General features: G+C 48.7%; 1 protein-coding gene across 1 annotated transcript in view; it reads right to left on the bottom strand.

The window, feature by feature from the left end:
* The window catches only part of LOC147706487 (alpha-2-macroglobulin-like protein 1), a 287,367-nt gene that overhangs the window by 45,983 nt on the left and 214,899 nt on the right, over positions 1-26,485 (bottom strand). Inside the window, exons 29-30 of the mRNA XM_086929620.1 lie at positions 21,436-21,650; positions 15,746-15,961 (exon numbers count right to left, since the gene is read on the bottom strand). Of these exons, the coding sequence (XP_086785746.1) occupies positions 15,746-15,961; positions 21,436-21,650 (431 nt within the window). The remainder of the gene's footprint in view (positions 1-15,745; positions 15,962-21,435; positions 21,651-26,485) is intronic.

The following is a 26,485-nucleotide window of genomic DNA, read 5'->3' as shown; positions in this document are numbered from 1 at the left end:
TCTATTTTTACCATTGCGGCTGATGCAGCTTCAAGCTGCACCCGCCGCAATGGTAAAAATGCACACATTGCATTTGTGTGCAGAAAGCGGCAGGCACCGTGCGGTGCCTGCCGATTTCTGCACTTAAATGCTGGGGGGTACCATAGGTACCCCCCATGTGCACCCCCCCCCCCCCCCCCCCCTTCACCCAGGGGCCCCGCAACAGGCCCCTGCAGTGAAGTACCACATGCTTTTCCACGGCGGAAAAGCCGCTGTGGAAAACCATGTTTTCTAATCCATCCTAATATGGCAGGCGGTGTCTGAGAGACACCGCCTCCATATTAGAGCTTTTCTGCCGCGGTTGTAAGCCAACCGCGGCGGAAAAGCAGCAGACTGAAACCAGGACCCACCAGCCATCCTAATGTGGCGGTGGGTCTTTGGTGGGTCCGCAGCGGTTTTTCCGCATCCTCCGGGCCGGCGGTGGCTTCCGCCGGCCCAGAGGATGCGGAAAAACCGCAATCCTAATAAGCCCCTTAATATTTATTTAGAACTAATACAGAGTTGCTTTTTCAATAGTCATAGGTTGCGTGCGAAAAAAGTAAAAGGATAGTAGGGTAGTGGTGGTGGGAAATGGGGAGTGCAAATCATGGAGATAAGGATAAAGACATTAAGATATTAAAGATTTACTGGTAACTAAGACCAGACTGTGGAGACCTGTCCACGTTATAGCTTTCATTTTCATGTGTGTTTTCTTGTCATATGCATGCATAAAAAGTGATTATTACATGCATAGAATATAATTAATTTGTGGTTCTAATTAGTTATCAAATAACAGTGCTGTAGTAACTCTACACAGCACCCATTGTTGAGAATTGAATTCAAATCATTATAATATATGGCCACGGACCGATTTTTCATTCCCGCACTGTGCCCAGGTCCGGATTGACCTTCTGGGTTACCCCATTATTATAGAATGGCAGACGCTATGGGCCATGACATCCCATCTCTCCCCATGAACCTGACACCTGTGTGCCTTGAACCCTTGGACTTGACTGAGAAGGGCATGATTGTGCCCATGCTCTGCATCTCTATCCGGGACCCTGCCAGGTGCAGCACCAACGCGGTACAAAAAGGGGTGGTGATGGACGGAGCATCTGAATCAATCAAACACTCACACCCAGTCAAAAGATCTGGGTTTAATCCATCACCGTTCTTTAGCCCACTCTGCCACCCCAGTTCAGACATGGCTAAATGCAAATCAGTCTGACCCTGTGTCTCATGGGAACAGTCCAGCCCGAACTGCCAAGCCATGTCTTCGCTGGACCGGAAACAAGCTTCCGAGGACCGGTTTCTGGCATTCCAGCCGTCTTCAGCCCGGCTTGCTTGAATCCAGTGGCAAAGTGAGCAAGGGACTCACGTCTGAGCATACCCTGCCACACTTATGGCGGCCAAAAGCGGTACAAAAGGGGGTGGTGATGGACGGAGCATCTGAATCAATCAAACACTCACACCCAGTCAAAAGATCTGGGTTTAATCCATCACCGTTCTTTAGCCCACTCTACCACCCCAGTTCAGACATGGCTATATGCAAATCAATCTGACCCTGTGCCTCATGGGAACAGTCCAGACCGAACTGCCAAGCCATGCCTTCCCTGGACCGGAAACAAGCTTCCGAGGACCGGTTTCTGGCATTGGCAGTTCGGGCTGGACTGTTCCCATGGGCCATGAGGCACAGGGTCAGACTGATTTGCATATAGCCATGTCTGAACTGGGGTGGCAGAGTGGGCTAAAGAACGGTGATGGATTAAACCCAGATCTTTTGACTGGGTGTGAGTGTTTGATTGGTTCAGATGCTCCGTCCATTACCACCCCCTTTTGTACCGCTTTTTTGGCCGCCATAAGTGTGGCAGGGTATGCTCTGACGTGAGTCCCTTGCTCACTTTGCCACTGGATTCAAGCAAGCCGGGCTGAAGACGGCTGGAATGCCAGAAACCGGTCCTCGAAAGCTTGTTTCCGGTCCAGGGAAGGCATGGCTTGGCAGTTAGGGCTGGACTGTTCCCATGAGGCACAGGGTCAGACTGATTTGCATATAGCCATGTCTGAACTGGGGTGGCAGAGTGGGCTAAAGAACGGTGATGGATTAAACCCAGATCTTTTGACTGGGCGTGAGTGTTTGATTGGTTCAGATGCTCCGTCCATTACCACCCCCTTTTGTACTGAGGTGCAGCACCAAGGCAGTAAATGCTCAGAGTTTGATGCACACCTTCAAAACCTTTTCGATATGGTTGGCACCTCTGTGCCTGTCTAGGACATAGTTACTTGTGTGTGGGCTGCTCCAAATAACAATAGCCTATTAGCATGCAGCTGCATCTTAATCCATGAAAAACCAAAGAATCAAGGTAGACCGTAGCTATGAGTGACAGCATCAGGACCATCAGGATTCCAATAGAGAATTTCACATAAGTGCCAATGATGTCAGAACTCACATATTCATTCACTCTCCTACTTACACATTCCTCTCAACGATTTGAGCACTCACTCCAGAGATATGTTGGTAGCCTACATGTCACTTAGCCTAATGGTCCATGTCCTGAAAGCGTTGAAAGCTTGTACTACTCTGGGCAGCTGAATTTGGTCTGCAGCAATTGGAAGCTTGCACTTGCTGCCTTCTGTGAGACAGAGAAGCTTGCTTTGCTGCTGCCATGATGTATCCGTTCTTTAGGGAAGCGAAGCTTGCACTACAGGTGCCCACTTTGTACCTATCCTGCGATGGAAAAAAGTTGTGTATTTTCTCCCCAAGTTACAACTCTCCTGCGATGGACGGAAGCTTGTGTTTTTTCTCCCCAAGTTACAACTCTCCTGCGATGGACGGAAGCTTGCAAGTGCCCAAAGCTTACCTGTGCTATAAAGAAAGGGAGGGTGTTTCCACTGATTTTGGATATTGGATACTGGATATTTTGAAGGCATGTGCATAAAATGCCCAGGCCAGTTAGAAGCTTTAGTGGACTAGGGCCAAAAACTAAACTAGTTGCAGGGTCCTGACCCAGAGACCTTGGCCCTTATTTATGAGGCCTTGCGTCAGTTTTGCGCCGCCAGTGCGTCACTTTTTGTGACGCACCAGCGGCGTACAAAATGCGCCTTGTTGCACCATATTTAAAAAGTGACGCATCTCGGTAGATGCGTCACTTTTTAAACCCCTGCGCCACATTATACCTGCGTCAGGTATAATGTATGCAGCGGGGGCGTTCCCCCGCAAAAAGCCTCGTAATAGTGACGCAGTGAAATCTATGAGATTTCACTGCGTCACTTTTAGGATGCTGTTGCGTCAAAAACTTGCGCCTGCCTCACAGCAGGCGTAAGACTGACGCAAGCCCTTTCACATGGGGCTTTTCCCATGTGAAAGGACGCATTGCTGGAGTTGCGTCACTTTTGTGACACACTCCAGCAATGCGTCACTTTTGCGCTTACAGATGCGTCAGAAATACTGACGTATCTGTAAGTCCTTGCGACATGATGCGTCATACATTAAATATGACGCATCATTGGTGTCGCAAGGAGTGCGCAGTGAAAAGTGACGCATCGCTGTTTTCACGCAGCGATGCGTCACTTTTCATAAATGAGGCCCCTTGTTTTCAACCCCCAGCTTCCCAACTGTGCAACTTTGGGCAATTACTCTTCTTCGCTCTCCCTCCATTTCTGTGAGCATCACATATGACATCACATTTGACAGCACCTTTAATTAATTCAGGCCAGGATGCACACGGCACAAAGACCTCTCTTGTATATGGTTTCATAGACAGTAATGTTGCTCCACCTAGAATAACAATAAAGGGCTTGTTTAGGAGACACAGGACAACAGACTTGCCTCTGTGATCACTAATAAAATTGCCAACAAGCCAAAGGGGGAAAGAAAGCGATAACCATCCAGGATCTGAACTGCACAATGTTTAATCAGGAAACCAGGTTTCAATACCAGCTTCCCAGCTAGACCTTACTTTGTGACACTAGGCAATTACTTTTCTTCCCTGCACCTACTTTTTTGTGATCATCACGCATGAGAGCACCTTGAAATATTCCAGTTCAGAGGAGCACTGTCACAAATCTCCCTTGTATATGTTTTAATACACTGTTATGTAGCTCCATAGGCCTATATAGAGGAAAGAAAAACAACTGACTTGCCTCTTGAGTTAATATTAAACTTATCAAGGCAGAAGGGATGAGGTTTGCTAATTCTAATGAAGGCCCCTCGGTGCTGTGATATATTCTTATGTGCTTTAGGGCCATATGTAGGAAATCTCAATTTACCTATTCTTAAATACCGAATTTTACTGATTCGGTATTTAAGAATAGGTAAATGGGATGTAGATAATTATTCAGTAAATTTTATCGAATCGGTAGGATTCGGTAATTAAGAATCGGTATTTACCGATTCGGTAATTCCCATTCATTCCTATGGGCCTGGAGGCCTTTAGGAATGAATGGGAAGCCATTCAGTATTACTGATTCAGTAAATACCGAATCGGTAATAGGGGAAACATTTTCAAGGGAGGCAGGGTGTCACATTGACGCCCTGTTGCACCCCTGAATAGTGCTTGGGTGCACATGTGGCACACATACATGCCCTAAGGGCATGTATGTTTGCCACATCGCACTGTTGTAAAAGCAAAATGATTGCTTTTTCAAATGTTTTCGATATTTACCACAAACTTATAGTTGGTGGTAAATAACGAACCCTTAACTCAGGAATGCACTAACTTGAGTGCTCCCTACATTACGGATTTGGTAATTTACCGAATTGGTATGTTAAGAATTCAGTAATTTAAAGATTCCTTAAATTACCTATTCGGTAAAATACCGAATCCAGGAATCATGCCACCTACATCTAAAAAGCCAAATACCGGTCGATAACGGCCAAAATTCGGTCATTTCAGCTGTTACAGACCGGTATTGGGTGACCTACATCTGGCCCTTAATGAGTAAATCTAAACCACACTGTAATTTAAAAGTGTGTACCTCACCTAAATAAAGGAGTGGCAGGGGGAAACAGCCTTCACAACGTGGTTTTTACATCGAGTTACCTTTACAACACAGTTGTTACAACCACAGTGTTGTTACAATGCGATGCCTTTACATCGCAAGTCATTAGATCGACTTGATCTAGATGGTGCACCGACCTAAGGAATAGTATAATGTACTATTCCAACACCTTTCCTACTGTTGCCCAGGCTGCAGTTGGAATAGTAAATGATACTATTCCAAAGGTTGGAGCGCCATCTAGAGCAAGTCGATCTAATGACCTGCATTGTAAAGGTATAACGTTCTAACAATGCGGTCGTTGTAACGACCTTGTTGTAATGGAACGTGATGTAATAGCGTTATGTGTCATGCTATATTCCACAGCCTCAACAACGGCACATCGTGAGGGGTCTCTTCAAGAGTGGGGCCAATGCAGATATGCCCCACCTGACCTCTCTTTTGATGGTCTTTCTCCTTATTTCATGTGATATATCTATAGGCCCTTATTTATGAGGCCTTGCGTCAGTTTTGCGCCGCCGGTGCGTCACTTTTTGTGACGCACCAGCGGCGTAAAATATGCGCCTTGTTGCGCCATATTTAAAAAGTGACGCATCTAGGTAGATGCGTCACTTTTTAAACCCCTGCGCCACATTATACCTGCGTCAGGTATAATGTATGCAGAGGGGGCGTTCCCCCGCAAAAAGCCTCGTAATAGTGACGCAGTGAAATCTATGAGATTTCACTGCGTCACTTTTAGGATGCTGTTGCGTCAAAATCTTGCCCCTGCCTCACAGCAGGCGTAAGACTGACGCAAGCCCTTTCACATGGGGCTTTCCCCATGTGAAAGGACGCATTGCTGGAGTTGCGTCACTTTTGTGACACACTCCAGCAATGCGTCACTTTTGCGCTTACAGATACGTCAGAAATACTGACGTATCTGTAAGTCCTTGCGACATGATGCGTCATACATTAAATATGACGCATCATTGGTGTCGCAAGGAGTGTGCAGTGAAAAGTGACGCATTGCTGTTTTCACGCAGCGATGCGTCACTTTTCATAAATGAGGCCCATAGTCTTTAGGAAAACACCTGACCCCGAGCCATAAACCCGAGCTCTAAAAAATTATGACAGAAAGGAGCAATAGGGTCTGTTTCATGACCCTTCTGTTTTTAATCTCGTGTCCACTAGTAAAAACCATGTTTACCTCAACCACATATACTTTTAATATATTATTGACAGTTTAACACAGGGATAATATTGAATTAAGGGACATAACCTTACCCAAGCTAGGGATATCATGCTAAAAGACTGTGCAATCAGTGAAATACAATACTCTCGGGTGCTTCCCAGTTCTGGATGTGTAACCATATGATGAAGCATTCTACTCTGAACACTAGGTAGGTGAGGGCTCATCAGCCAATGGGAGTACATGAATGTATGGTAATTCCACAAGACGTTTTTTATTTTCCTTCTTTTTCTTCTTCATTTATTTTTGTTTACAGAAATCATACAGCAGCTTTAACTCCTCAAATTCCCTCTTTGGTTTGGTAGCTATCTGTGTTTTGCCTCATTGTGTAGGTGAGTGAATTGTGATGTCCCTTTGCTGCTGCCACCTGTCCTTTAGTTGTTCACTGTGTTAGGGAAGGTTGTGCTGTACCTTTATTGTATTGTGAAGCTGTATAGCATTTTACCCTAGACAAAAGGCAAGAAGCTCCGCTTTGTCAATGCTTGCTTTAATGCATGTTGTGAATGAACTCTAAAAGAAATTGATAGTAGAGTTTTCTTTTGGTTTTGCGCGGGAAACAAAAGGTTTTGAGGCGGTCTAGACAACTTTATAAAAATGGTAAAAATAGCGGAAAAGTTGTTCCATGTTATGTTTGTTACTGTCTGCCAATTCTAGCATTTTAGCCAATTTCATTTTACTTGCTGGGATTTTGAGGCCATAAAGAACATGTTCAAAAGCAAAACTACAAGCCCCAGAATGCAACATGCTGTTGGCAGAAAAGACAGGAATGGCCAATGGCACCATGCCATAATGCCACTTGGCAGACTTACAATAAAATTTAGTGTCTTTATTTTTTGTAGGCAGTTACTGGTTAAACAGCTTAGAGAGTAAGAGGTCAGCACCAGCATTTCAAATAGAAACAGGAGTATATTCTGCTAATGGGCTAACAATAGCTCTCATTGGAAAATGGGCATGTTAAAAGGGTATAATTTACCAGACCACTGCGAGGGGCTGCAGCTGGACTTGTCTGAAGAAACACAAAGGTCAAACTCTAGGGTGGCGACCCTTCTCCCGACAGCAGTTTGTTCTGTTTTGGGCGGGGCGTTTGCATCACCGTTGTCATGCAGCATGCCTTGAACAGGTGCAGCACGAACTGCAGGTGCTGCCCCTCGAGGGCCGCCAGTGGTCCTGGACACTGAAACACTGCACCTGCCCCCCCAGGGTGACCTTGTACCTTTGGTGCCACATGCATAAGCACAAAGCCTTTCCGTGGCCCTGATGAGGACCTGTGAATGGATGGGTCATCTCCCACCCTGAGGAGGACCTGTGAATGGATGGGTCATCTCCCACCCTGACGAGGACCTGTGAATGGATGGGTCATCTCCCACCCTGAGGAGGACCTGTGAATGGATGGGTCATCTCCCACCCTGACGAGGACCTGTGAATGGATGGGTCACCTCCCACCCAGAGGAGGACATGTGAATGGATGGGTCATCTCCCACCCTGAAGAGGACCTGTGAATGGATGGGTCATCTCCCACCCTGACGAGGACCTGTGAATGGATGGGTCATCTCCCACCCTGAGGAGGACCTGTGAATGGATGGGTCATCTCCCACCCAGAGGAGGACATGTGAATGGATGGGTCATCTCCCACCCTGAAGAGGACCTGTGAATGGATGGGTCTTCTCCCACCCTGACGAGGACCTGTGAATGGATGGGTCATCTCCCACCCTGAGGAGGACCTGTGAATGGATGGGTCATCTCCCACCCTGACGAGGACCTGTGAATGGATGGGTCATCTCCCACCCTAAGGAGGACCTGCGAATGATTGGGTCATCTCCCACCCTGAGGAGGACCTGTGAATGGATGGGTCATCTCCCACCCTGACGAGGACCTGTGAATGGATGGGTCATCTCCCACCCTGAGGAGGACCTGTGAATGGATGGGTCATCTCCCACCCTGACGAGGACCTGTGAATGGATGGGTCATCTCCCACCCTGAGGAGGACCTGTGAATGGATGGGTCATCTCCCACCCTGACGAGGACCTGTGAATGGATGGGTCATCTCCCACCCTAAGGAGGACCTGCGAATGATTGGGTCATCTCCCACCCTGAGGAGGACCTGTGAATGGATGGGTCATCTCCCACCCTGACGAGGACCTGTGAATGGATGGGTCACCTCCCAACCTGACGAGGACCTGTGAATGGATGGGTCATCTCCCACCCTAAGGAGGACCTGCGAATGATTGGGTCATCTCCCACCCTGAGGAGGACCTGTGAATGGATGGGTCATCTCCCACCCTGACGAGGACCTGTGAATGGATGGGTCATCTCCCACCCTGACGAGGACCTGTGAATGGATGGGTCATCTCCCACCCTGACGAGGACCTGTGAATGGATGGGTCACCTCCCACCCAGAGGAGGACATGTGAATGGATGGGTCATCTCCCACCCTGAAGAGGACCTGTGAATGGATGGGTCATCTCCCACCCTGACGAGGACCTGTGAATGGATGGGTCATCTCCCACCCTGAGGAGGACCTGTGAATGGATGGGTCATCTACCACCCTGATGAGGACCTGTGAATGGATGGGTCATCTCCCACCCTGACGAGGACCTGTGAATGGATGGGTCACCTCCCACCCAGAGGAGGACATGTGAATGGATGGGCCATCTCCCACCCTGAAGAGGACCTGTGAATGGATGGGTCATCTCCCACCCTGACGAGGACCTGTGAATGGATGGGTCATCTCCCACCCTGAGGAGGACCTGTGAATGGATGGGTCATCTCCCACCCTGACGAGGACCTGTGAATGGATGGGTCATCTCCCACCCTGAGGAGGACCTGTGAATGGATGGGTCATCTCCCACCCAGACGAGGACCTGTGAATGGATGGGTCATCTCCCACCCTGACGAGGACCTGTGAATGGATGGGTCATCTCCCACCCTGAGGAGGACCTGTGAATGGATGGGTCAACTCCCACCCTGAGGGGGACCTATGAATGGATGGGTCATCTCTCACCCTGACGAGGACCTGCGAATGGATGGGTCATCTCCCACCCTGATGAGGACCTGTGAATGGATGGGTAATCCCACACCCTGACGAGGACCTGTGAATGGATGGGTCATCTCCCACCCTGACGAGGACCTGTGAATGGATGGGTCATCTCCCACCCTGACGAGGACCTGTGAATGGATGGGTCGCCTCCCAACCTGACGAGGACCTGTGAATGGATGGGTCATCTCCCACCCTAAGGAGGACCTGTGAATGATTGGGTCATCTCCCACCCTGAGGAGGACCTGTGAATGGATGGGTCATCTCCCACCCTGACGAGGACCTGTGAATGGATGGGTCATCTCCCACCCTGAGGAGGACCTGTGAATGGATGGGTCATCTCCCACCCTGACGAGGACCTGTGAATGGATGGGTCATCTCCCACCCTAAGGAGGACCTGTGAATGATTGGGTCATCTCCCAACCTGACGAGGACCTGTGAATGGATGGGTCTTCTCCCACCCTGACGAGGACCTGTGAATGGATGGGTCATCTTCCACCCTGAGGAGGACCTATGAATGGATGGGTCATCTCCCACCCTGACGAGGACCTGTGAATGGATGGGTCATCTCCAACACTGACGAGGACCTGTGAATGGATGGGTCATCTCCCATCCTGAGGAAGACCTGTTAATGGATGGGTCATCTCCCACCCTGAGGAGGACCTGCAAATGGATGGGTCATCTACCACCCTGAAAAGGACTTGTGAATGGATGGGTCATCTACCACCCTGACAAGGACTTGTGAATGGATGGGTCATCTCCCACCCTGAGGAGGACCTGTGAATGGATGGGTCATCTCCCACCCTGAGGAGGACCTGTGAATGGATGGGTCATCTCCCACCCTGAGGAGGACCTGTGAATGGATGGGTCATCTCCCACCCTGACGAGGACCTGCAAATCGATGGGTCATCTACCACCCTGACAAGGACTTGTGAATGGATGGGTCATCTCACACCCTGAGGAGGACTTGTGAATGGATGGGTCATGGTCATCTCTCACCCTGACGAGGACCTGCGAATGGATGGGTCATCTCCCAACCTGACGAGGACCTGTGAATGGATGGGTCATATACCACCCTAAGGAGGACCTGTGAATGATTGGGTCATCTCCCACCCTGAGGAGGACCTGTGAATGGATGGGTCATCTCCCACCCTGACGAGGACCTGTGAATGGATGGGTCATCTCCCAACCTGACGAGGACCTGTGAATGGATGGGTCTTCTCCCACCCTGACGAGGAACTGTGAATGGATTGGTCACCTCCCACCCAGAGGAGGACATGTGAATGGATGGGGCATCTCCCACCCTGAGGAGGACCTGTGAATGGATGGGTCATCTCCCACCCTACGGAGGACCTGAGAATGGATGGGTCATCTCCCACCCTGACGAGGACCTGTGAATGGATGGGTAATCCCACACCCTGACGAGGACCTGTGAATGGGAGGGGACCTGTGAATGGATGGGTCATCTCCCACCCTGACGAGGACCTGTGAATGGATGGGTCATCTCCCACCCTGACGAGGACCTGTGAATGGATGGGTCATCTCCCAACCTGATGAGGACCTGTGAATGGATGGGTCATCTCCCACCCTGAGGAGGACCTGTGAATGATGGGTCATCTCCCACCCTGATGAGGACCTGTGAATGGATGGGTCATCTACCACCCTGACGAGGACCTGTGAATGGATGGGTCTTCTCCCACCCTGACGAGGAACTGTGAATGGATTGGTCACCACCCACCCAGAGGAGGACATGTGAATGGATGGGTCATCTACCACCCTGATGAGGACCTGTGAATGGATGTGTCATCTCCCATTCTGACGGGGACCTGTAAATGGATGGGCCATCTCCCACCCTGACGAGGACCTGTGAATGGATGTGTCATCTCCCTTTCTGACGAGGACCTGTGAATGGATGGGTCATCTCCCACCCTGAGGAGGACCTGTGAATGGATGGGTCATCTCCCACCCTGATGAGGACCTGTGAATGGATGTGTCATCTCCCACCCTACGGAGGACCTGAGAATGGATGGGTCATCTCCCACCCTACGGAGGACCTATGAATGGATGGGTCATCTCTCACCCTGATGAGGACCTGTGAATGGATGTGTCATCTCCCATTCTGACAAGGACCTATGAATGGATGGGTCATCTCCCACCCTACGGAGGAACTGAGAATGGATGGGTCATCTCCCACCCTACGGAGGACCTATGAATGGATGGGTCATCTCCCACCCTGACGAGGACCTGTGAATGGATGGGTCATCTCCCACCCTGAGGAGGACCTGTGAATGGATGGGTCATCTCCCACCCTGACGAGGACCTGTGAATGGATGGGTCATCTCCCACCCTACGGAGGACCTATGAATGGATGGGTCATCTCCCACCCTGATGAAGACCTGTGAATGGATGGGTCATCTCCCACCCTGACAAGGACTTGTGAATGGATGGGTTATCTCCAACCTTGACTAGGACTTGTGAATGGATGGGTTATCTCCCACATCCATGCACCCTGCAGTGAAGAATGGCTCTCCCCAGCAAACGAGGGATGCCCTCCACACCATCCAACAAGGGGCCTGCTGAGACTGAAGCCTCTGCCCATTGTTTCGATGCTAGGCAAAGAGGAGCCCTCCTTTCTCAGCTACCACTCGTCGAAGACAGACACAATTGGAACCTGAAGGCGATTGGGAAACTGATTCCCATGGAGAGAAAGAGCTCTCTCTAGTGATGTGTCCACTGCCCCAGTATGGTCAGCCCAGCATGGCCAAATCGAGTTGCCCACTGAAGGCAATTCCTACCACTTGCGCTACTTCAACCTTTTCTGCTCACCATGCCACTGGGCACCTGATGCTGATCCAGGCCTGGAGACAAGGTGGCACTACGGACAGTAATGCCTGTCAGCTTGTCTCCACCTCCCATGCCTTCTGCACTGGGGCATCACATTCTCTGCCACCACATGATGGGCACGCTTAACATCATGCCCCATTTCCTCCAAGTGAATAAGCCCAACTTGTCCTGCACCCAAACGCCACCTCCGATCAGCCAACCACGCCTTTGCCGCCGTCCCCCGCATCCGAAGAGCGACTACAGGAGGAAGGTCCTTCTCCTACCTGGCCGCCAAGACCTGGAACTCCCTCCTGGCCGACCTGCGCCTGACCCAAGACCACCTCTCCTTCAGGAAGAAGCTGAAGACCTGGCTGTTCGAGCAGTAGCGGCACCCCCCCACCCCCAGCGCCTTGAGACCCTACGGGTATGTAGCGCGCTCTATAAGTGTCACTGATTGATTGATTGACCCCAAAGCAACCCACCTACCCTTCAGGGCTCTCCTGCTGCCATAATGGCTTGTGCGCCAGGGGCTGCCTGCTCATGAAGCTGACAACTACTCCTGCAGGTAATAGGCAGCATCACTGGCCTGCAGTGCCCAGACTGTTATATAATGACAGGTCACAAAAAGAAAAAAAATTAACAGATAGACACTGAACCAGCTGCAAATTCAAGCCTCAGTGTCTGACACACCTAACCGCCTGTTTTCATCCCAGTCCCAAAGTGACTACAAACGGGGAGGAGGTTCAATATATGACCCAGAATGCCCCACCAGCCTGCTAGCACAATGAGGGGCGGCTGAAAGAATGCCCCTCATCATCTGAAGTCAGCAGTGTGTCAGCTCAGCACATGCCCCATCACCATGAGTCTGACCACGCCTTGGAATGCAACACCACAATCAGACCTGAGAAGCTCAAGCACTGCTGCCTGATTTCCACTCCAGCCAATGGGGTCAAGCTAAAGAATGGATGCAAGGGGAGGCCATTCGAAGCCCCTGCACCCTCGTGCCATCATTGCTTTCAGCCAGATGCTCTAGAACCGCACCCTGGTATCTTTAGAAATGTAGAGACATTAACAGTGGGGATACAGAGAGAAAGTTCACTGTCTCCAGAAGTGGGGTATAGGGTCGGTGCATCCAAGCTCAGAGGAGGCCCCCTTGCTGCTGCTCGCCTCTATGATGCAGAACATGTGGCCTGATGCTACGCCAGATTATCTTGCCACCCACTGAAGGAGAGGAGGGTCAATGTCTTCCAAAATGGCGCCCTCCTTCACTGTAGCTCAGAAGCCCCATTGACCTGACTGCAAAGACCACTGAGAAGAAAGTTAAGAAGTTAGTGGCCCGAGGGTCTATATTAATGAAGGAAAAAACCACTCCTACCCTGAAGAAGAGCAGGGAAGAGTCCTAACAGGGCATCTGACGAGGCTGGATCACACCTAAGGATTACCATGTAATAGACTCAAGAGCAAATGCAATCAGAATTTGGAGGCCTTATGGACTACCAGGAATTAGCCGCGTGTATGTACTACACAGTCTCTACCCATAGCCCCCACAGCAATTGTTCGGACCCCATCACTGGCTACCTTACAAACCATGGCATTCACGCTGAAGGGACAGCAGCCCTAAAAACACCCGACCCCAGCCCTCAAAATACCCCAGCCCACCAACCTTGAGCCCTAAAGTCGGTCTCAGCCCTAAATACTGCTCTGACCTCAACCCTGCCCAAAAAAACTAATCACCAAGCCGCAGGCTGAAAGGAAGGAAGTAGAACCTCCGAGCAGGAGGTTCCCAACACCTCCCACCCCCTACCCATTTACTCCAAGTCTAGAGCGCTGACTGCCTTCACCACACATATGCCTTTGCCACCTTTACAACAAAAATCATTGTAAAGGCATGCGTGGTAAAGGAATATCTGTGGTAACATTTGCGTTGTAATGGCATGCGTGGTTCGGACCGTGTTATTAAGGCTGCTTCCCACCTTGCTCGTGCCGGATACATTCAGCACTAGTGGAATGCATTACCCATGACCCACCTGCCCCAAAATATCCTACAAGCAACTACTCAGGGGATCATCTGTGGTCCTGCAGTGGCCTACTTGCAGCACACAGGCAGTCCAAGCACAGACGACAAGCAGGCGCAAAGCAATACGTCAAATCACCTCCTCACTTGAGAGAGAGCTTTATTGCTACTGCACTGAAGGATTCCAGAATTATCTGTGGCCAGAGGCAGTTCGTTGAAAAGCCTCACACGCACTCACTTTGAGCAGTGAAGTGAAACAACCAATGGAGAAGCAAACTTCGCAATGGACACCACATGACTCCAGCAAGTTTCCTGATGCACTCTCTGAACTTGTGACATTTTTACAAATGACCCAAAGCATCAGCAAGGTGGACTCACTCTGTGTTCTATGAATATTGTGTGTGCCATCAAAAGCCTTTTGTGCATTAATCAATCAGGCACATGTAGTACTGTACAGGTGTGTGTTTGTCTGAGTATCTGCTCAGAGCTGGTGGTAAGTGTATGCGGTAAAACAGTATGGAATAGGGGAATCTGTGTTTTTCCTTGTTTATGTTTAAACATTTGTTATTAGTTTTAAAAACAAAATAGCATTACAGTACATTAATGATGTATTCCAATCAAGCAGGCAGAATTATGATGTATTCCAATCAAGCAGGCAGGAAGATGGTAAGAGGGTTATTGTAGAGAGACAGCTTAAACAACCACCTCCAGCAGAAGCTAAGTCATAACAGTTACATAGGACACATAAAGAATGTTACAACAGGAATGTACCATAACAATTCTAATGGAACAGGAAGAGGAGAATGCTACAATTATATTATCCCATTCCGTCACCCCCCTCCCTAAACAAGGAGAGAGATGTGAGTCGCACCTTGTGCAAATAAATATAAATCCATACATGACACTGGATCACTTAAACAGCATAATTGGTACTGTTGCATCAAATGACAGCAGATCAGCATCACAGACATATGTAAAGAGTTTTAATCAACTGTCCCCTCCGCATCTTGTCCCAGTGCAGGGTCTCCCATTTCATGTTGTATCCGGAATCTGCTAGTCCCACTGGGCCCTTCCTCCCCCTCTACTCTATAGTAAACCAAGTCGATGCGTACACCACATTTAGCTCGTACCCACCTCGCAAATTCCCATAGCCATTGCTTTCATGTGGGCAGTCGTTGGACATCCATCTTAGTGCTACACACTTCTTTGCCACAGTGAGGCCTAGATTTAATACCTTCTCCACTTATTTAGTGTGTTTAGTACGGGTGATTAGTCCCAGTAAGCACATCTGTATCGTTGACTGTATTTGCAATTCGGTTACTATTACCTAAAGACTGATTTACTTCACGCCAAAAGGCACTCACACCCGGGCATGTCCACAGCATGTGAATATAGGTTTCCTGTGTTATCCTGTGTGAATCTGTGTTGTTACTGCCAGAAAAATAGGAACCATGGGTTAATTCCCCTTTCCCTGATGTTTAGGAACAATTTTAGAGCATGAAGTAATAAAATAATTCCAGTGCACTGCAATCCATAATTAGAGGTTATGTGGTAAACCCAGACATACGTAGATGATTACTGCTGCCGAGATGGTCACGCGTTTCCACCCACCCCTCCAGGTGGCTTCACTTACCTGTACATAAACACAACCTTGCCCAGATGCAGAGACAGTGTATACTCCAGGAATCTGTGTCAGCGTGGCTTTCTGCAGCAGTAACCGATTTGCGTTATTCACCGTGAAGCTAGCTCTGAAGCGTTGTGGGGTTGTAACCAACACGGTAGCCACTCCTTGGACACTGTATGTTATGGATGCGTACTTTGCAAGGGCTTGAAGTGCCACCACAGTGTCCTATGGAAACAGAGAGAGAAATTACACACAAGTGGATGGTGTTTATTTACCATACTCTAGTGCCGCTGGAGCGTCACTTATAATATGAGACAAAGAGACGTACCGGTGGCACATGGGCTTGTACATTAGACCCTGAGTGCATTGTTTTCTGCCCTGGCACAAGACTCAGCCTTTTGACTGAGCATTCACTATAGCCTTACAGCCCGCCATAGCTGGCTGTACCGGCCATTAAAGGCTCGCTCCAGCTCGGCTCGGGCCTTTAACAAGGAAGCAGGACTTTAATGGCCGGTATAGCCCAGCTGTGGAGGGCTATAAGGCTATTAGAACATCCTGCCACTAAAGGGCTGTATGTTCTGTGGTGTCCGGAGACACGGGGGCAAAGGGAATGCCTAGGCCGCGAAGTGGGGCCTAACTATGACTGACACAAATGACGCAACACTGGCTAACAGTTAGGGCCAAAGACCACGAGCGGTCTTATGGCCGTTTATTTATACTCAGGGGCTACCCCGCCCCCGAGGCGTATGCGTGCGTGTGTGCGTACGTGTGCGGGCCGGGTGGCTCCATTACTACATCCCTCCAAACTCACAGATCAATAGTCCCAGCCATGAGATATCTTGGATCAGTTCATATTCCATGCATAGTCCTTCAATCGTTGGTTGGGGGTCGGATTGGGTCGCAGGTGATATCTTTGGCTTTGACGACTTTCCAGACCTCCCGTCTCCACTGGTTGCTCAGGGCGATGTTGATCATTGCTCGAGGAGTTTTCAGGGCTGGTGTTGTCGGCCGGTTCGAGTCCCTGTGAAGTCGGTCTTTCTTCTCCTCGTGGGGACGTGGGTGACTCCATGCGTGCTGGCTCCTGGTCTCCGTCTTCCGCCTCCTCAGATGCAGAGCCGGCGTGTCCACCTTCGCGAGAGACACGCTTAAACCATGACACGTTCCGAGTCACAGCTCGCGTGCCTCTGGATGCGGACACCATGGTGCCGTGCACATTCACGATCTCCCACACTTCCGGTTCAAAGGCTGGGTCGTATTTTGAATGTCGGTGTCGGTTCTTGAGGACCACTTTGTCACCAACTACTAATGACCTGGCTTGGGCTTTCCTGGCCTGACTGGCTTTGTCGTTTGTGCGCCTCCGTCGATCTTGGGTGGCTTCGTGGTCTATTTCTGGGGGGCACCAGGTAGGTGTAGCTGGCACGCAGTCTCTGGGTACCTTCTTGAATACCAAGTGCGCCGGAGCGCAGCGGGTGGTCGAGTGGGGTGTCTGTCGATATGCGCTGAGGAACTGTGACAGGCACTCTTCAGCGTCCTCCCTTCTTTCTACGCCAATTTGCAGCGCGCGGTTTAAGGTCCGCATAAATCTCTCGACTTCCCCGTTTGCCTGGGGCCATTGTGGAGTGATTTTTCTGTGGTGGATGCCCCGGGCGGCGAGGTATGCCTGGAAGTCTTTCCCCTGAAAAGGAGGGCCATTGTCCGATCTCACTTCTTCTGGCAGGCCTACCATGGCGAATACTCTCTCCAGGGCCTTCTTGACATGGTGGAACGCTGTGGAGGGTACAATTTCCACTATAGGAAAACGGGAGTAGGAGTCAATTAAGACGAGGGTGTGCCGTCCATCCGGGAATGATCCAAAGTCCACACTTATTTTTGACCACGGCTCTTTACAGGGATCTTCTGTGATCACAGGGTGAGGTGCTGGTTCCCGGCCTGTGATAGTGCACGAATGGCAGTTGCCAACCTCTTTCTCTACCGCTGCGTCCATGCCGGCGAACCACACCTTGTTGCGCAGGCGTCCTTTGGTCTTTGACACCCCTTGGTGGCCTTGGTGCGCGAGGCGCACGACTTCCCCCTGTAACCTTGCAGGTACCACGATCGCTGTTCCTCGGAGGATCACACCATGGGGTCCGATGCTCAGCTCGCTCTGAGCCCTCCACAGTTGTTGCCTTGCCAGCTGTTCCTGGGGCGTGAGAGCGCTGACTCCATCCAGAAATTTTTTCCAGTTTCTATCTCCCAGCGTTGCTTTTACTTTGATGAGGCACTCGTCTTCATCCGTGGCCTTTCCGATGTCTTCCAGCGTCAGGGCCACTGGGCAAGCGTCTTGAGAGATCATTCGGACGTATTCCTCGACGTCGTCTTCATCACTTCTAGTTTGGACTGCATTTGAGGAGCCGGGGTGTCTTGATAGGAAGTCCGCAGGATTGTCGGCCCCAGGCCGATAGATGACCTCGAACCGGTATGTTTGGAGTTGCACAGCCCATCTCTCAATCCTGGGTGGGGCAAGCCTAGCGGTTCCTGCAAACAGAGGCACAAGGGGCTTGTGGTCAGACACTACTTTGAACTCGTGTCCAAACAGGTAGAGGTGAAAATGCTGGCACGCCCATTTGATGGCCAGTGCTTCACGTTCAATTTGGGCGTACCGCATCTCCGTCGCGGTCAGTGCTCTGCTAGCGTAGGCTGTCGGCACCCATTCATGGGCTTCTGTCTCCTGCATGAGGACAGCCCCCAACCCAACGGGCCTCGCGTCCACAACGACTTCCGTGCGCCGGTGTGGCCTGAAGTATGCCATGACTTTGTCGTCGATTAGCGCAGCTTTGATTGCCGCGAAGGCTTCGTCTTCCTTGGCAGTCCACACCCATGGTTGGTTCGATTTGGTGAGGGTGCGTAATGGCTCGGAGAGGGATGCCAATCCAGGGATGAAACGGCCACAGTACGTGGCCATCCCCAAGAAACTTCTGACCTCAGTAGCTGACATCGGTTTGGGAGCTGCCCGGATGGCGTCCGCTTTCTTCGGATCGACCTGAAGTCCCTCCCTGGAGAAGATATACCCGAAGAAGTCCACTGATTCCTTGTAGAAGGAACATTTTTCTCTATGGAGAGTGAGGCCGTGATCGGCAAGGCGTTGCAACGTGGCTCGGAGGTGGACGTGGTGCTCTTCCAAGGTTTTGGAGAAGACAAGGATGTCATCGCTTAGGTTTATGACCCCTGTCAAGCCTGAGAGAGTCTCCCTGATGGCGTTTTGGAAAACTTCAGCCGCCGACGACACCCCAAAGCTCAGCCGCTTGTACCTCCGGAGTCCGACATGGGTGGAGAATGTCGTGATGTTGCGACTGTCCGGGTGAAGCTCAAGCTGGTGATATCCGGCGTTGAGGTCCAGCTTGGAAAACCAGCGAGCGCCGTTGAGATCTGCCACGATGTCGTCCATAGTTGGTGTTAGATGCCTCTCCCTTTTCACTGCTTTGTTCGGAAGACGCATGTCCACACACAGGCGTATTGCGCCTGGCTGCTTCGGCTTAGGAGCGATCACGAGCGGCGATACCCAGGGCGTCGGGCCCGACACTTTTTCAATTACCCCCAACTCTTCGAGTTTGCGCAGTTCCTCCTCCACTTGCTTCCGCAGGTGAAACGGCACTCGTCTGTGTCTGAGGGCAGTGGGTCGGACCGTTGGGTCAACGTGTAGTTTGAACTTTCTTCCTTTTAAGCATCCGAGCCCTTTGAAAAGGGTTGGGAAATCTCGCAAGATGGCTTCCGCGTGCAGTTCATGCACTTGTCGCGCGAAGAATACTAGTTGCAAATCTTCCGCCGTGTGGCAGCTCAGGAGTGTGCCACGCCTGCCTCCGGTAACATGGAATTTGGTCTTGACTTGTTGATCATTGCAAGCAGCTGTCACTTCGATTACTCCCCTCAGGGGAAGCGGGTCGTCGCTGTCGTAAGTGTATATTTTTGCGTTTGAAGGAGACAGTGGTGGGCGTGGAGACAGTAACTCATATTGCGTGCTGTCCATCACGTTTACTGATGCCCCAGTGTCAATGAGTGCTTGCACGGGAGAGCCAGCAATGGAGATCTCGCACATCGGGGGTGGGCGTCTTCTAGAACCTTCTCTCCCCACGAAGGAGACAAAGAAAACATTATCATCATCGTCATCGACGCGGAACGCTGATCTGGAGGCATCGCTGCACGGGCCTGGATCTTCCAAGGAAAGTTGCCGCACCGCCTGTGTAGGGCTTCTTCCGCTCGAGTTAAAACGGCGGTTCCCGCTGCTGCGACACACTTTCGCAAAATGATTCACTTTTCCGCAGTTGGAGCATACTTTTCCTCTCGCGAAGCACCTTCCACTTGCGGGGTGTTCCATGCCGCAGTTCCCACAGGGGTTCCGGGAAGTGGCTTGCGAGGCTCCCCTTTGTGTTTGTGGCCGGCGCCTTATAGCGTCTACTTGTTCCTCCTTGATATGAGGGGTCTTGGCGGGGGCGCCGGGTCGGTCAAGAGCAGCTTGCATTTCGTCAGCTCTGGCGTTGGAGAGCTCATGCGAGCGCGCAAGGACGAGGATCTCGTCGAGAGAGATACGTGGTTGCCTAAGGATGAGGCGTCTGAGTTGTACCGACCGGCACCCTTGGATTAGTTGTGCGCGAATCTCTAGGCGCTGGTCTGGAAGTTCGCAGGCAATAGCTAGTTTCCGTAACCGGGCATAAAAAGAATCAATCGGCTCCGTCTCTCCCTGTCTGGCTTGGCGCAACTTAAACCATTCGTAGTCAGGGTTCACCCTGGGGTCGAAGTAGAGGTTTAATGCCCGTACTGCGGCGTCGTAGTCTTGTTCTCCTCCCCGATCTGGCAATGTCTCAAAGAGTTCATATAGCTCATCTCCGCCATAACACATGAGCAAAGAGCGCTTGACTTTGCCATCGGTCTCACGGACGCCGATAAAATAGTGCTCCAATCTTCCAATCCACAGACGCCATCTTGCCGCAGCCGTGGGTGGATCCGCTAGTTCGCTGAACGGAGGAAGCGGCGCTGCAAGGCCATGCCCGGGGGGGGCTGCAGCAGCGGTTGTGGCAGCACCAGGAGCCGGACCAGGAACAACGAGGGGCTGCACCATGGCCGGGGGACCAGTAGGAGCAGGCGGTTGGTTCTGTGCAGGGGTCGCGGCAGCAGCTCCACCATCGGCTTGCTGATTGCTCATTGTCGTAGCAGTAGTAGGAACATGTAGGAAAACACGATGTGGGAGGTTGAGACAGGGCAGGCACAGTGAGGTGCAGGTCCCACGTGGCAGAAGAGGCAGCGCCGGGTAACTAGGCTTTTATTCCAGGTTAGGCGTGCAGAACTATGCTGTAGAAAACGTGTTCCGAACAGCCAGGGGTGCAGTGTTGGTTGATGAGGCAGTCGACCTGACTTGGAGTGAGCCGAGTCGCCGTCTGGTCAAGGGCCGAGTGAGAGAAAAAAAAACAAAACATTACTACATGTTCTAACAAATAAAACAACGGCCTCTCGAGTCCGAGGGGATATATATCCCCTTGGGCTCCGAGAGGCCTTTTTTCACAGCAGCAGCTGTGAACGGAAAAAAAAACATTAGAATGTTGCTCTGCGGGCTTCTGCAATGGAGTGCTCAACATTCTACTGTTCTAATAGAAGATGAAACACTCTCAAGAGGGACAGCAATTAGATTTTTGACATTTCCTAGATGCTGAGCTCAATACAAAGGTTACCTGAGTAGAGGCAAATCCCCCGTAGGCATTCTGTTGCCGAGAGAGCCACATCACGATCTGGGCGGCCTTGCCGATGTCAGCACCGGGCACGCTGGGCACCGAGGTCAGAGCCAGAAGCACGTAAGCAGTGGTCTCGACATCTACAGACAGGGGCCCTTCCCAGAAGTCAGAAGATGCTGGGGGCACACTGCTATATGCCCAGTGCATCTGACCATCTAGAGGAAAATAAGAAACAGGTGTGTCAGGGTGGTCAGAGGTGGACAGGGGAGGGAGCGTGAGCCAGCAAAGGCTGCAGGGAGAAGAATTCAAGAGGCGTGACCAGTGCTTAATTTGTAAAAAGTAAATAGGTGCCAGGGCCCTCATCAGGAGGTCACCACAGCTTGCATTACTCATTGCCCCCGCCAGCACTTCCAATGACAGTACCAACACAAATACTAATCATCACGCTGATACAAGTGTCAGAATTCAGACTGTTTGAGGCCACCAAAGCCATGAGAATGGCTTGTGCAGCAGGTAGTGGTTGTTTTCAATGTATATTGAATGAATAAACAACTGTTGTTCTAGTCACCTTTAAATCATACAAAAAATACCACCATGTGGTAGCCATCATTACTGGTGGTGTTGACAATTAAATGCCTGAGCCGAGCACCGGAAACCACCTGCTCAAATTAAGCACTGGGTGTGACCACTACCAGAGGTGATGCCAAATAGGAGGGACAAAGGCTGAAGATGAAGAGGTTTGTGAGGCTATTATTTTCCTATTGGAGAGCGGATAATGGATAGGTCTTTCTGGACATTCTTCAAAAGGGACATCAGTAGCTGTCTCCTAACAGCTGGAACATATGCAGCACCCCTGCTGGGTTCATTTAAAACACCCACCCCCTTAGGGCTGCCATCTTCCCAGAAAAATACCTGCAATTTGTTTAAATTTTGGTATTCCGAAAGGAACAAGAGTTCCGCCTACACCCCCGATGGACTTGCATTGGAATGTGAGTTGATTCTACAGTGAATATTTCTGGGAAGAATGTACACCCAACCTATTCAACTATTTAATCTGAATACATGTCTTGTGAAAAGAACTTGAAGTTTTCAGCCTTCCAATAAAATTGTTTTAATGAGTTTCTAACTGGTGTACATTTCACTCTTTACCAAGTGGGAAATGTCTCCTACTCCAGGAATAAGATGTAGTTCTTCTTATCTTTAATTTTCTTAAACATACATTTTCAAATTTCTAGTCTTTTTGCCTAATTCATACACTTATATCCGATTAGAATGATCACTTATTAGCTCTGTATCTATAACTTGTGATGTTTGTTCAAGAAACCCTATCTCCTCCCGGAGCCACTTTTGGTGTAAAACCAGGATCACCCATCTTTCAAACCACCTCAGAGACATATACTTAGTAGCACTGCTTAATTTGGAAACAAAATAAATAAATAAGTACCAGGGCCCTAGTCAGGAGGTCAGGACTGTAGCTTGCACCACCCTTTCACCCGCCAGTGCAGCCGGTGCCTGTAACAACACAACTATTAACCATCACACTCTTACAAGTGTGACTATTCGAGGCCCCATAAGCTGTAAGATTGGCTTGGGCAGCAGGTATTAGTCATTTTTTATGTATATTGAACTGATAAACAACTGCAGTTGTGCTCATCCCCAAATTGCACAAGCAGTGCGACCATGTGGCAGCTGGCATAAGTGGCCGTGTTGACAATTAAGGTCAGTTGCTGAGCACCCGAAATCACCTGCTCAAATTAAGCACTGCTGATTAGTCTTCCGTAAACTCTTCTTGCTGCTTTAGAGCACGTTTGGGGTGAGTGATGAAGAAGAGCAGGTGAAAAACAGATAAACTACCAGTAGTGTTCTGAAGAGCTAAATGTATTGGGCCCTAATCACAGAGGAGAATGTATGTGTGTAGATTTAAACATGTGTAAACTTACCTAGTAGTAACTCAACAAATGTTTGCTATTTACCATTTCCGAGGGAAACTTTACTACTAGGTGCAGATGACCATGCCTCCCCAACCACAAAATAGCAAGTGGAACTTGCTACAATGGGATTTACAAATGTATTGTTACAACAACTAACGTTTAACACATAGGTAGAGGCATCCACCACCAGGGCAGAGGTTTCCCTTTGGTAGAGTATAGGGAAAAGTAATATTTAATACTTGTTTAAAAACACTATTTTATTGTACATTAAAAATGAAAATGAACTCAAATTAGTTAATGCTAATCGAAAACTAATAATAAACATTAGTTCATTAAATGTATTATACATATTTAAATAAATATATATAAATGTAATTCATAATCAATATTACTTAGAATTATACGAAAAATCCTTACTATCGTTTTATATTTAATTATTAGTAAGGAAATATTTTTTTGCAATATTTGTTTATTTAATTTCAATTTGTAATTAATCGTTTAAGCACATTGATTAAAAATAATAATAATTATCAGTACTTAATTTGAAAGAAAAAGTTAAATTGACTACTGTACCATTTAACACTATATATATAAACATATACACACACATATATATATATATATATATATATATATATATATATATATATATATATATATATATATATATTATTTTTTTTAATTGAAATATATTATATTGTTTTAACAATGTTTCCTGAGGTGTGTGGTTCAATGGGCTTACCCTTCTGTGAGCTGTTGTGTTTCCCTACCCCCTCCCTGCCTCCATTTAGAAGAATTTCCAATTTTCCAGCCACTCCCTCAGGTTCCTCCGACATATGCCACTAAAATGTACACCTATGTGTGCAGAGACCTCAGAAACAGGGGCAGAGACCTCCACAAATAAAACATAAGAGAGGCAGAGACTAAGGTCTCTGCACTTAGCTTTCTGAATAGCATTTTGTGGTACATTAGTAGTACTTTTGTAGTACTGCTAGATGTATTACAAAGTGCAGTTTGTGAATAGGCTCCAATATTTATCTCGTAAACATCTTTGAAACATGGAATTAATAATACAATGTTCCAAATGGGCCTTTAGTCTAATGTTATTGTTGTAATCCCAATGCATGATGAATTTATTTGTCAAAACATTTTTCAGTCTTCCGCCTTCTTCTCCATAATGTCTCCCTGTCATGGACGTAGCTTGGGATGCCAGCGCCCGGGGCAAGGCAAGTATTGCACCCTTAACCCGGACCGGGGCGCAAAATTTGAAAAGAAAAAAGATTCGGCAGACCTGAAGCTGAAGTTTTTTTTTCTTCAAATGTTGCACTCCTAAGATTTTTGCACCAGGGTTAGCGCCCCTGTGGCCCTGCCCTCGCTACGCCACTGCTCCCTCTTTCTCTTCTTCACGGCATCTTCCTTTCATACTCACTCTTGCCTCCTTAATTGTGAGACCTGGACACTCCTGCCTTCTGAAGTCGGTACCCGATTCTAAATGCTGAACTGAAATAGAAGATGCAGTCTAGTGCTGCTGTGCTTCTTTACTTTTTAGCGCATTTCTTTGTACATTCTCCTTACAGTTTGGTCTTCTGCTAATACATTAATTGTTTAAAACACCAACTCCTCTTCTCCCCTCATCTCACTCTGTAAATATAAGTAGTCACCCGTTATTGCCTCTGCCATCCGCTTCCAACTAACCATACATGAGTTTGATCTTCAGGTTTTGCTTTACTTCATCTCCTGTCAATAATACATTCATTCACCCTATGTGTGCTGTCTGGCTGTATGTGTGTTCATCTATATGGGTCCTGTCTGAATGGAAATGGTCGCTTCTAGTCCATGTGTTTTTCCTGTTAGTGCATCCAAACATATAACAGTGAGTAACTTTTAGTGAGGTAGATTCCTACAATTTGAAGTCTGAGTATCACCCCAGAACTGGGGAAGGATCCAGAGTGGAATGTTCTGTTTCACACATCCATCTCCAGCAGGGGCAAAGGCAGCAAAAAACAAAAACAGACAATGAAACACCAAGACCTGGGCATGCACAGTGAGGGACAACACACATAAGAGAACAAAGGTTGAACGTTGAAGCAAAGCAGAATCTGTGTAAAGAGGAGTTTTTGAAACATTGTCTATAATATTTTTTTTACTATCTTGTTGTAGGAACCTCACAATACTACTTTTCTCCCTCAACGCAGGGCTCAGCTTTACCACACAAGTACTGCCCCATGCCACCAGCCCACATCTCACCGCCAGTTACACTTCGCATAGTTGTGTATCCTCTCTATGGCCCAGTCACCTCAACTCATCTTTGTTTTCGAGGCACTTCACACCTTGCTCTGCATGTGTCTTGCTGATTTTCTCTTGGCCTGCTCAATCAATGTGGGCAACTAACTGTAGCCTTCAGATGCTCCCCGATTACACTGCACTACATCTTGCTTCCATGAACTTACCCCATACACTGGAACAATCTCGGGTGACCCCAGAGCCAGACCTCCTTGCATGGATTTAAGGTCACTCTCAATAAATATCTCTTCAATCCTGAGAGCCACTAATGCTAGCAATTACAAGCCTTCCCCACGCACAAGGTCCCAAACTAGACCTAAATCTCTAATGTGCAAACCTCAGATGCAAAGTAACCCTACAGAGGTGCCCAAAAGGCACCTTACTATATACTCACTGTTTCTATCCCTTCCCTCTAAGTACCATCCACAATACCACTGCTTGGTCCTTTGTGAAGTGTTTCTATTTCATATATTACAAGCTCATCCTGCAAATAAACACATACATGGATATGTTCAATAGAAAGATAATCTAGAGAAATAAATGGAGATATTGGTGTGATGATTGGTTTTGGCACTCCACCTGATGAAGGGTTTTAAAGCTGTGGCTTTGCTTACTGGTAGGCTGTGACTGCGCAAGCTGTGTGAGAAAAGTTGGCACAAAGTTTGATGCATTTCGGTAGAACTGAAACGTAACCAACATTTAACAGCCCAGGTTTAGCGAATCTGTATGTGATCACCTACAGGTACCATTGAATTAAATATAATGAACATTTTTATGTTTATGAAATGTTTGAAAATGTTCAGCAATAAGGTGCATATATATCTTCATGTATCATT

The sequence above is a fragment of the Lissotriton vulgaris genome, chromosome 7 (genome assembly GCF_964263255.1).
Source record: "Lissotriton vulgaris chromosome 7, aLisVul1.2, whole genome shotgun sequence".
NCBI classification, from domain to species: Eukaryota; Metazoa; Chordata; class Amphibia; order Caudata; family Salamandridae; genus Lissotriton; species Lissotriton vulgaris.
The sequence above is the reverse complement of the archived record's forward strand: the minus strand, read 5'-3'. Positions and strand labels throughout refer to the sequence as shown.